The following is a 12,466-nucleotide window of genomic DNA, read 5'->3' on the forward strand; positions in this document are numbered from 1 at the left end:
ACCATTAGGAGAGTGTTAGAACGAACCTGTTTAGCAGCTGGATTTACAGCAAAGAGGCGGTGGTATGTTGCAAGCAAAAAGATGTTTTATTCACCCACAAAAACGACATGACAAAAGACTCGAGGGCTGGCTGGCTGCCAGCAGCTCTCCAGGGTCCTACCAATCACAGCGCAGTCAGATGAATACTGGCAACCTTATATACCCTGCCACAGGAAATTAGCCTGGATGCTACCAACTACAGGGGTGTACAAATACCACTCCAAAATTCAACATACTGCTGCTTTAACATACATAATCCAAAATATCAATCAAATCCATACCGATACATCCACCATGTCCACAATGACTACTGCAACATATAAACAATATACATTTCAAGATAACACAACACCTCCTCTGCTATCCCATCACATGGTCCCTCCCGGAACTATTTAGGTGCTCGGACATCCAGGGAACTCTTTTGCCCGAACGCCTCGAAAACACAATACGGCTCAGGTAAATGTTTGCATGAACAAGCAATTCAAACTTTACATTGCACCATTGTCATATTGCACTAGAACTTTTGCACTAAAAAGTATTGCACCATGAAAGCATTGCACCTGCCCATACCCAATCATTGGCATTTAACCAAACAAACCAAATTCATGTCAGGTTAGGTACTGAACATTTGTTTGCCTCCACAGGTGGAGCTTACCATTGCCCATACAGAGTAGCTGATCCTGCAGGACAAGACAATCCACACACAAACAAACCCCACATGACCAGCCAATTCACATTCAATAAAGCTTAAACCATATTCAAGCTTTAAACCATAACAGGACTCGGTGTGCAATTATTAATGCTGTGCAAAAACTGCTGTGCAAACAGTCAAATTAAACACAGTGTAGGCCTACTACATTAATGTGCAAATAGTGCCAGGTGCAAAGGATTGGTAACGAAGTTCACCTTTGTTACAGAGAGAGTGTGTGGAGATACCAGAAGCCACTGTTATGTAGACATCCGGCGTTTCTCAGTGTTAAGTCACTATCTCTCATCGTACAAAGGCCTGCGCCTCCAACCAGAAAAAAACACCTGTGGTCCTGCATGTTGTCCAGTAGGCACAGAACGTACACACGCAGAACACCATGTGTTCCACTTCCACCCTCTACAGTAGCTTCACGTCAAGTATAACATTCACACCGAGTCAGTTGATTTAAAGCGACAGAGACCAGAACCGCATCGTTTTAAAACAGAAGACTGTGGAAGTCTCCGGAAAAGCACTTCTCCGGACGCGCAGAGCTCTGTGTGGAGCAGGCCTGGTGCTCAGCATAGTTCCACCACCCGTCAGTCTGGGTCTCCTCCACTGTGTCCGACAGGTGTAGTCTGGGTCTCCTCCACCGTGTCCGACAGGTGTAGTCTGGGTCTCCTCCACTGTGTCTGACAGGTGTAGTCTGGGTCTCCTCCACCGTGTCCGACAGGTGTCATCTGGGTCTCCAACACTGTCTGACAGGTGTCATGAGTCAAATTAGTTGTAGACAGAAAGCACACATTGCTACAAAATGCATAATGCAACAATTGTACTTCTATATATAAAGCATCCCTCATCTATCACACCACACTCTGTGCAGGCACTGTACATACTGTACACTCACCACACTTCTGTATATGTTGAGTAATTTGCATTGTGCCTTATTATTGGTTGTATTGTATTTTGTATTTGCACCGTTTTTGTATTGCGTTTGCACTGTCGTCGTCTTGGTGTGGGTTTCGATGTTTCTCTCCCCCCCAGGCTCGGGGCCGAGGGGCTATCCTTTTAGCACCCCGAGCCTGGGTGAGGGGGTCACCCGGGCGATATATCCAGGCACACCTCCAGGCGCCATGTCACCGTTTCATCATCCACAACCGTCAGGCCACGCGTTCCGTTGGGTGCTTGATATATCAGACAGTCCTGGATGACGTGGTCTGTGGTTTGTTCCTTGGCGCCACACTCGCACGCCGCGCAGGATACCAAGCCCCATCTGTGCATCGATGAATGGACCTCTGTGGTTTCTACCAGCACAGAACCTAAACCTCCACTGAGTCCTCTTACTCCTGCCACGCACATGGCAGACTTTACCCACAGTCCTCTGCTCCTTCCCGGATAGATCTAATCTTACCCACAATCCTCTGCTCGTCTGTGGGACGCTGCCAGTGAGAACATCGTAAGCACAACAAAGGGATCATCTGCATCTGCAAGAGATTTCAGCTCTCACTGATAAATGGTATTTATACATGGCTAGCCCTCGCCCATGAGAACTCTTCTCCCCACACATCTCAGTAGACGGCAGCCATCATCATCACCATTTTGGATTGACTCTCTCCTCCTCCAACCAGCTGAACATACCTGTCTTTGTTGGCAGGTCAAACAGAGCTAGAGGGGCCTTTGGGTTCCAAACTATAATAAGATAATTCTGATCTTTTCATAAGGGGATTTATACGGGTGATGACAAACACTAGTCTAGGGCTTGAGGAGGATTTCCAAGCGTGGAATTAAAGGGTGAAATCTTGTTTCTTTCATTCTGCTCGCACACAGCGAAAAGTTCTCAGCTGCCAGAGGCAAAGCTCTAGAAGAGCCGCAGGTGGGAATTCTGACGGTGTGTGCGTTCAGTGGAGATACAGCAGGTCACTGAAGATGTGTTTCTATTAGTATCTTTATGGAGCTCCTGAGGTCACTCTGTTGTTGTTTTCCTCTGTTCTCAGTTATCTGAATACCGCTCCCATTCTCCCACCATGCAATGCCTTTCTTTTGCTGTGTGTGTGTGTGTGTGTGTGTGTGTGTGTGTGTGTGTGTGTGTGTGTGTGAGTGTGAGTGTATGTGAGTGAGTGTATGTGCAGGGGGGCGAGGCAGACACCTTCTTGTGGTGCCCCCCGTCAGTAGCTGCGATTAACCACCGTAAGCAAAGCAAAGTCTGCCAACTGAGGTCCACCACCCGGGCTGGCGTTCGGCTGCCACAGGCGGGGAGAGCAGCCGGCGGAGCTGCTCTGCCTGTGGACCACACCTGTGGCGGACCACACCTGGCGTGCGGAGAGGGAGGCAAACACCTCCAGACTCCATGATTCTACCCCGGCCGCCGGTCCTTCCCCTCCCGGGATGGGCTCACCCAGACCGGCGTGGGTGAGGCTTGATCGTCTCCGGACCGGTGTGGGACGCTTCCGCTCATCGATGCACAGATGGGGCTTGGCATCCGGGGCAGTGTGCGGGTGTGGCGCCGAGGAACAAACTGCAGACTACGGGCAGACCATGCGTGGCCTGACGGTTGTGGATGACGAAACGGTGACATGGCTTCTGGAGGTGTGCCTGGATATATAGCCCAGGTCACCCCTCACCCAGGCTCGGGGTGGTAAAGATAGTTCCTTGGCCCCGAGCCCCTGGGGGGGGGGGGGAGAAACAAACATCTAACCTATACGAAGAAGAAGAAGAATTTGTGTGGGCCGGCAGACAGCTGGACTGCAGATCATCAGCCTACTGGAGCTCCACCACTACAGACACACACACACACACACACCACAATGAAACACATAATATAGGCAATCAAGCACATGATTCAAAATAGCATTCGGACCAATCAGGTCTGATACATCAGGACCCAAAATAGCTACCATGTCCTTTCTGTTTAAAACCACAGATGATGCAGTCCTTTTACCACCAGATGAATGCTGATTCATCAGAGTTTAATGTGATAATGAGTTCACTGCAGTCCTGTGGTTTGTCATTATGTCTGTTCAGCAGTGGAAAAGAGTTTTGTTTATGGTTGACAACCTTGGAAAAGTAAAGTGATTGAAATATTAGACTCAGAAACCTAATCGTTGAGCTCAGAGTATGTGGTGGTCTATGTAACCTCCTCCAGCTGGGGTCTGACACACACACACAAATACACACCTGCACGCACACAGACACACACACACAAGCACTCTCTCACACACATACAAACACGGACACACACATACACACTCTCCCTCTCTCTCTCTCTCACACACACACACACACACACACACACGCACACACACACACTCTCTCTGGCTCTCTCTACACACACACGTACACTGAAGCTATTGGAGCCTGTACTGCAGACACCTATATGTCTGTGTTTCCACTGAAGGTATTAGCACACACACACACACACACACACACAATGTGGACTTTTCCACATCCTAAGATGTGTGTGTGTGTGCATGTGTGTGTGCTGTCCTGTATGTGTATGACTGTCCCTGGACGCGTGTGCGTGTGTGTGCTCACATGCCAGCCTGCTACACGCGTGTGCCTGCATATATGGTTGTTAAGGGATTCCGACCCTTCATACACATCGCAACAACACCTCCATTATAAGCTCAGGCAGGCTGGGGCCCGACGTCGTGTTTATGTCTCTGTGGAAGGTGGAGAGTGGGGACGGTTTATCCATCAGCCATCCCTCCGGCCTGGGAAAACACACAGCCTGGAGTCGGGGGCCCACTAATGGCCACAGCGCCTGGCACTGCCTAGGTCAAGGGTCAAAGCTCTCGATCTGTTTGAGAGAGCCAGACAGACGGACGCCGTGGGAACATAGCAGCCTTTACTCTGCGACATTTCAACCTGTTACATACTGTACTGTACTGTACCATTATGTTCTCGCTCTGATGGTCATGTTCTTACAGACGATTTGTAATGTACTGTATATGGAAACGTGTGTGTGTGTGTGTGTGTGTGTGTGTGTGTGAGAGAGAGAGAGAGGGAGAGGGAGAGAGAGAAACAAAGGATTTTCCTGTCAGGCATGGCTGCAGTACTAATTTCCATGCTCCGTCCATCTGGTGAAAATGTTAAAGTCTTCTAGTTCCCTGACCAGAGTGGGCTGCTGCTTTCTCTTTCTGGTTCCTCCTGCTCCTACAGAGAGACAGCTCAGCAGATGATGGGCAGATGTAGGGTGAGGACAATGAGAGAGAGACAGAGAGAGAGCGTGTGTGTGGGGGGGTAGCTGGGTGGGCGAGAGAGAGATGTAGATGTACAGCAGGACAATGAGAGAGTGTCTGTGTGTGTGTGTGTGTGTGTGTGTGTGTGTGTGTGTGTGTGTGTGTGTGTGATGTGTCTGTTTTGAAGACATCAGGGGGCCATGTTGGAAATAAGTGTTTCACTTTTGCATGTTATCCCTTGGATTTTATTGTCTGCTGTATCCATAAATAAAATCAGACAATCCATCAACTAGCAAGGTGGATCACACAACAGATCACTAACCCAGGACTGCTCTGTCCACTCTACTCTACTCTACTTTACTCTGCTCTGCTCTATTCTGCTCTAACTCTATTTGTGCATGGCTGGCCAGCCGCGCAGCTAGTATAGCATTTGTCGGGTTATCACTCCCTCCCCCCTCCCTCCCTCCCTCCCTTACTCCGTTACTCCAGACAATGTTGGCCTGCATCTCTCTGTTGACACCACAAGAGGCAGTAGTCCCAGCACACCAAAATCAAGAAGGACACCAAAATCAACCCGCCGATCTCCACTGCACATGTAGAGTAGTGGTCAGAGCATTGGACTCCCACGTAAGACATTCTCAGAGATTACCGTCTATGCTGAGCGAAACTCCTCTAGTCTATATGTAGCTAAACAAACACTGTTGTTTACTTTTTGGAACTGATGTGTCCAGGCAACAAGACCTCTCTTAATTTATCAGACATTATTTCATGTCATTTCAATTCACAGCTATTTCAGTGGCATGACTAGCTTCCGTCCTACCAGTCCTGAACAGAAACAAGCCAGCCACGCACATAAGCCAGGCTGGATCTGGCCTGGTTCAACTCTGCTCTGCTCTAATTCTCCTCTGTTCTACTTTACTCTAACTCTACTGTACTCTGCTCTACTCTATTCTACTCTACTCAAATCTACTGTACTCTCCAGCACAATGCACAAAATGTATGAGTGCACTTGTGTGTGACAGTGAGTGGATTCAGCTGTACTTTATACAGTGTGTCTGGAGCCATGCGTCCGCTGTTGACCCAGCCAGCTAGTTGTACTGCACTGTATATCTCTGGAGCCGTGCGTCGGCTGTTAACCCAGCCAGCTAACAGCCAGGGCCGGTTCACAGCAGCTGAGCCAGTCGGCTCCATTACCTCATCCAGCCACATCCAGACTCTCACTGGATTACCGGGACAGTGTTGGTAACAAGAGCAACAAACACAGAATAATGACATGGAGAGCCGAGGGTGACACACACACACACACACACACACACACACACACACATACACACAAACAACCACACAAACACACACATACACACTAAGGACCACACACATACACACTAACAAACACACATACACACACTTGCGCGAACCCACACACCCAGACAGACGCTTTTCCAGAGAGACGCTGAAGCACACATGAGGGGGGGCTCGGCGCTCGGGAGTGACTGCCCACAGGAACATGGTACTGATGAAGTGCAGCTACAGTAGCAGAGATACAGTGGAAGGAAAAGAAAACATGCCCACGGCTGTGGCATAACATTTTCCTGGGTAAATACCAACGTCTCTGTGAGCAGCTGCAATCTTCCAAATGTTTCAGTCTCACAAACCCAACTATGCCACGTACTGGGACACGGGTACAGCTATCGAGTGTTAGGGCCATATATATTTCATATTTACAAATGGAATTAAAAATGCTAATATTATATATCGTATTAAGTACAATAGTTAGTATTATCAAACCAAAGCAAATCAAACTTTATTTATATAGCACAATTCATACACGGAGTCAACACAATGCAGAGCAGAGGAAATTAAGAATATTCCACTAACCCTAACAGTCAGTTTCCAGAGGGAGTTATAAGCACAGACTCTTCTTTTCACCGTGTCTGAGACCCTTTGACAAATTATTATCCTATGTCTGTCCAAGATGCAGTAGATAAGCTCCAAAAGTTCCACAGAATGAGTCATGGAACCATGGGAAGCGGGGGAGGGTGGCTGAGGTGACTGAGGTCTATTATATATATGTGTGTGGGTGTGTGGGTGTGTGTATACTTTTCGGCATGCCCTGAGTGGGATTCGAACCGTTTTCTCTCGCGGGACAGACACCGTTTTAACTCGCTAACAATGGGACTCTGTTTCACTCGGTGTGTGCAAGAAGGAAAAATAATATTCACAATAATTAGTGCATAAATATACCTATTCTACTGCATGCTGACGCTGCAACATAACTGTGCACAGAAGCTGTGTGAGTGAATGACCAAATGTTTCTCTAAATGGAGGGTGAGGCCTATTTGACCATGTGATGAGTGAGGCTGGAATGCCTGTGATCCCGTCCACAGGGAAGCGCTGCCGGAGGCGGAGTACACAGATTCCCTGCGGCGATGCGTCCGTTCGTTATTGGAAGCTGGTCTTCATTAGCGTCCAGCTCTCCTCCCTCATCCTCCTCTCTCCATCCTCCTCTCGCGGCGCGCCAAGAAGAGCCGCGAGTGTCTCCAAAGTAGGATTAAGCCATGTAAAGTTAACGTGACAGCAGCTGAGAGGTCCATACTGGCGGCGTGTGGGAATTGGCGACCGAACTAGGCACTAGTGAGGTCCACCGACAGACCTGCCGTCCGGCACTTACCGGTTTTGGCGAAGCGCGCGTGGATCTATCCTCTCCAATCCGTTAAACCGTGTCCAGCTGCTGCCTCGCGATGACCAACGTTTACCATCTCGCTGCCCTGGGTGAGTCGAACGTTTAGCCTTTTTAAATCGTTCGAAGTAGATAAATACCTGAGAAATTGATTTCGTCACGCATGCTTTCTCTGCGCCACGCAGCTACGAGTTCCAGCTGGAGTTGCAGGTTGCGTTAGTTTTCGGTTTTTCCGCCGTTCTGAGACCGCTGACTTCCGATGAATGATGAATTCTTGTAGCACAGGAGGAACGCTGACCATGTCAAATGCGCACACTTTTCACAAGTTTTGCACAAGTTTCATTCAGGGTCGTGCGTTCTTGTTTCTCACTGTGTTCTGTCGTTTTCGCAGCCGTCTTGTTGCGCGTGCTCGTAGGAGCTCAGCAGCATCTGCTGCCGGGCTCCTGCAACTTCGAGCGGGACACCTGCGGCTACACCTCCGACCACGGCTACGCCAGGTGGAGCAGGAACGAGGAAGGTGGGTTGAGAAACTCAACGAGCACTTGGAAGATTTAATGGGTTACATGAAGATGGGTCACACGAAGGAGGACATCTCATACGGCTCAATATTAGTGATGTAAACACTCCTGTTCACTGTATTTCAGAATTACCACTGTATTTCAGAATTACATTAAACAGTCATGTAGGTATGTTAGTACTGTATTAGGCCTGTGTTTTATATGTAACGAAGTGAAAGGCGGAGTAGCTGTTGAAATTCACTCCTCAAAGGAGCGCTGGCAGTCCTTCAAAGACTGGACGTCCCTTCTGGCGCAACTGTCAGTGTGTCCGCCTCCCAAGTGGGAGACCTGGGTTCAAAACCCACCCTGGGCATGCCGAGACAGACGGGTTACATATTTTATACACACATACAGTACAGTAGGCTATAGGTGGGATGATTCACAGTTATGATCAGGTCTGAGATGGTCCGTTCTGGTGGACGTGGTCCAGTAGTGCAAAGCCAGCTGAGTCTCTGTTGACCCTTTCCCCTCTCTCTGCATGACTGGCTGCATTAGCACACTGTTTAGAAGAGAGGGAGGGAGAGAGAGGGTGTGTGTGTGTGTGTGTGTGTGTGTGTGTGTGTGTGTGTGTGTGTGTGTGTGTGTGTGTGTGTGTGCGTGTGTGTGCGCCCATGCACATGTGAGGGTGGGACAGAGAGAGTGAGAGAACAGCGGGCGTCGGAAAAGACAGGACTGGCAGAGAATTTTAATGAATCATTTTGTCTGGCTATCCAATCCAGATTAGGCCGGTTGTTCCATGTGGTGCAGTAACATGTTGAAATGTGGTTTTGTTAATGTGTTGAATGTGGTTCTGTAATGTGTTAAGCCATGAGGCATCTACAGCGGCCCTCGTAGGGGCCCCTGAGGACAGAGACGCCAGTCTGAGTTACTGTACATGTCTGGCCATCAGAACTGCAGCAGGAGTTGTGGAGGTCAGTGTCAGCTATCAGTGGAAAGGCCTGCTAATTGTCTTCCCTACTAAATACCACTCAGACAGTCTGCAGAGAGAGAGAGAGTGTGACTGAGGGAGAGTAGGAGAGAGAGAGAGAGAGAGAGAGAGAGAGAGAGAGAGAGTGTGACTGAGGGAGAGTATGAGAGAGAGAGAGAGAGAGAGAGAGAGAGAGAGAGAGAGAGAATATCAGGCAGCTATGTTGAGAGATGTATGTCACCCGAGTCTGCATGCCAAGCCACACACACTCCTCTGTCCTCTCCCGACTGTGAGGAGTCTTACATTAGTCCCTGTGGGCCTGGAGGAGCCTGGTGTATAATAACCTGTCTGTGCAGTTTACACTACCCCTCTAAATATAAGTGGCGATGTTGTAGTGAGAGCAGGGCTCTGGGCTCCGCAGTAGGTCTGTGTGTGTGTGTGTGTGTGTGTGTGTGTGTGTGTGTGTGCGTGTGTGTGCGTGTGTGTGTGTGTGTGTGCGTTCCACAGCCAGTTGGCTCTGTGCTGGGTCGGGCCAACCCTGCTACCCCCTTTGTGACTTAGAACAGGCCTTCTCCTCTTCTCAAGTAGCTGGAGAACGGTTCACATTAAAGTATTATTAGAGCGGAGGAGAGACAGGTAGCGGCCCGGATGCAGAGGAGAGACAGGTAGCAGCCCGGAGAGAGAGGAGAGAGACAGGTAGTAGGTTGGAGAGAGAGGAGAGAGACAGGTAGCAGGCTGGAGAGAGACGGGTAGTAGGGTGGAGAAAGAGGGGAGAGACAGGTAGCAGCCCGGAGACAGAGGAGAGACAGGTAGTAGGTTGGAGAGAGACAGGTAGCAGGCTGGAGAGAGAGACGAGAGAGACAGGTAGCAGCCCAGAGACAGAGGAGAGACAGGTTGTAGGTTGGAGAGAGATGAGAGACAGGTAGTAGGTTGGAGAGAGACAGGTACTGTAGCAGGTTGGAGAGAGAGAGTTAGCAGGCTGGAGGGAGAGACAGGTAGCAGGTTAGAGAGAGGTAGCAGGTTGGAGAGAGAGACAGGTGATGGCAGGTTGGAGAGAGATAGGTAGCAGGTTGGAGAGAAAGAGGTAGCAGGTTGGAGAGAGAGACAGGTAGCAGGTTTGAGAGAGAGATAGCAGGTTGGAGAGAGACAGGTACCAGGTTGGAGAGAGAGATCGAGGTATCAGGTTGGAGAGAGACAGGTAGCAGGTTGGAGAGAGAGACAGGTAGCAAGCCAAAAACAAAGGAACTACTGCCCCAGCTGCCAAAGATTAGTCAGGATCCTGCACTGACACAAGCTTGGGGACGTCATGGCCTAGCAGGCTAGCGGGTTAGCAGGCTGATCCTCATGAGGACGTCATGGCCCAGCAGGCTAGCGGGTTAGCAGGCTGATCCTCATGAGGACGTCATGGCCTAGCAGGCTAGCGGGTTAGCAGGCTAATCCCCACAGGGACGTCATGGCCTAGCAGGCTAGCGGGTTAGCAGGCTAATCCCCACAGGAACGTCATGGCCCAGCAGGCTAGCGGGTTAGCAGGCTGATCCTCATGAGGACGTCATGGCCTAGCAGGCTAGCAGGTTAGCAGGCTGATCCTCATGAGGACATCATGGCCCAGCAGGCTAGCAGGTTAGCAGGCTGATCCTCATGAGGACATCATGGCCTAGCAGACTAGCGGGTTAGCAGGCTGATCTTGACGGGCCGATAAATGACTGAGTAAAAACTGAGGCCAGACCACGGCGATATGTTTTCTGTTTGGTTTCCACAGTAACATGGGATGGAGGGGGTGTGCGTCCTCCGAAAAAAGATTTACTTTGTGGTTGAAACCAGTATGGATGTCATTTCAACTAATGGTTCCAGCCTGCAGACAGAAGGGGAAAGATTCTGGACATGATGGTGTATGAAGACAAGATACTGTATGTGCTGTATGTAGATCTAAAAAGTAGAAAGAAGCGATCAAAACAGTAGAATGAATAGATCAAAATAGCAGAATAAATGGATAATAAAAGGTAGAATGAATGAGGGAAGCTTTCCTACGCTTCATTCCTCCTAATTTCAGAGACCACCAGAGCAGTCATTCAAAGTCATTATCTATCCTTCTGGTTCCTTCTCTAAAGGTCTAAAGGTTTAATCTTATCTGAACCTAAAGGCTCTGTCAGCTAACGCAGAGGTACTCAACGCTCACTGTAAACACACATATCCTCACACCCACCCACCCACACACATACACATACACATACACACACACAAACACACACACACACCACAAACAACCGCACACCCACACACTCCCACACATCCTCACCCCCACCCCCCACACACACATACACACACCACACACACACACAGAACCTCACCCCCCCCCCCACACACACACACCACACACACACAACCTCACCCCCCCCCCCCCCACACACACACAAACACTAGGTCAGGGTTTATTCAGGGTCTTTCTCGTACCACGAAGTGTCACAGTCATAACTCTCTCTGTTTACTCTTAGCTGTGAGTCTGGCCAGGCGCGTACCCATCTGAGCATGCAGTCGCACACCTCAGGCTCACTCTCCTTGGGTACCGCTGTCAGAGACATCGCAGGAGTACCTGGTTTCATGGGAACATTACATTACACACTTTTATCCAAAGCGACTTACAATCATTACCTCCGCCCCAGCGACAGCGCAGGGCGAGAGGTTATGTTTTCGGTGCCGTGCGTGTGTGTGTGTGCGTGCGTTTGTTAGCAGCATTACGCAAAAACTACTGGACCAATTTTCACAAAACCCGGTGGAGTGTAGTACGGCCCAACTTAGAACCCATTCCATTTTGGAGCAGATCTGAATCCCAGGTCGGGTCCACGGGTCGGAACACGGCCGGCCATTCACCTCCATTCACCTCCATTCATTTTTTTGGACTGGGATTACACAAAAACTACCAGACTGCTTTTCATGAAACTCGTGGAGGGGTGTAGCATGGGCCAATTTACAGTAGAACCTGTTCAATTTTGACGTGCACAGGGCCACAAAATGCATTCAGGGGCGGAGGTCTGTACTCTTCGAGCACCATTTCTAGTTGCATTTAACGTAGGTATAGTTGTAGTCAGCCAGAACAGGACTAAGAGTATAATCAAAGTGCAAGAGTAGCAAAATATAAATACAATAGGTGCTTTAAGAGGGAGGATATATGTGTACCTATGGATGTATTTAGCCCCTGATATCCCTTTTTTATGCTGCTACCCCCCCCTTACCAAATATCTTATCCTGGTTGTACTTCTTGAAGAGGTGAGATTTGAGCCTGTGGCAAAACTAGACGGGCAGCGACTCTGCTGTCCTGGCGTCAGCGGGCAGTTCGTTCAGCGCCGTAGCGCCTGCAGATCGCTGTTCGCTCCTAGAAATAACCAGAAATAACCAGATCAGCCAAGTGTTCCCTCCAGACCG

General features: G+C 49.4%; 1 protein-coding gene across 1 annotated transcript in view; it reads left to right on the forward strand.

The window, feature by feature from the left end:
• Positions 1 to 7,643: 7,643 nt before the first annotated feature.
• The window catches only part of mamdc2a (MAM domain containing 2a), a gene marked incomplete at both ends in the record, with an annotated part of 19,363 nt that continues 14,540 nt past the window's right edge, over positions 7,644 to 12,466 (forward strand). Inside the window, 2 exons of the mRNA XM_084439683.1 lie at positions 7,644 to 7,674; positions 7,974 to 8,099. Of these exons, the coding sequence (XP_084295809.1) occupies positions 7,644 to 7,674; positions 7,974 to 8,099 (157 nt within the window). The remainder of the gene's footprint in view (positions 7,675 to 7,973; positions 8,100 to 12,466) is intronic.

This window comes from Borostomias antarcticus (assembly GCF_949987555.1).
Source record: "Borostomias antarcticus genome assembly, chromosome: 6".
In the NCBI taxonomy this organism is placed as follows: Eukaryota; Metazoa; Chordata; class Actinopteri; order Stomiiformes; family Stomiidae; genus Borostomias; species Borostomias antarcticus.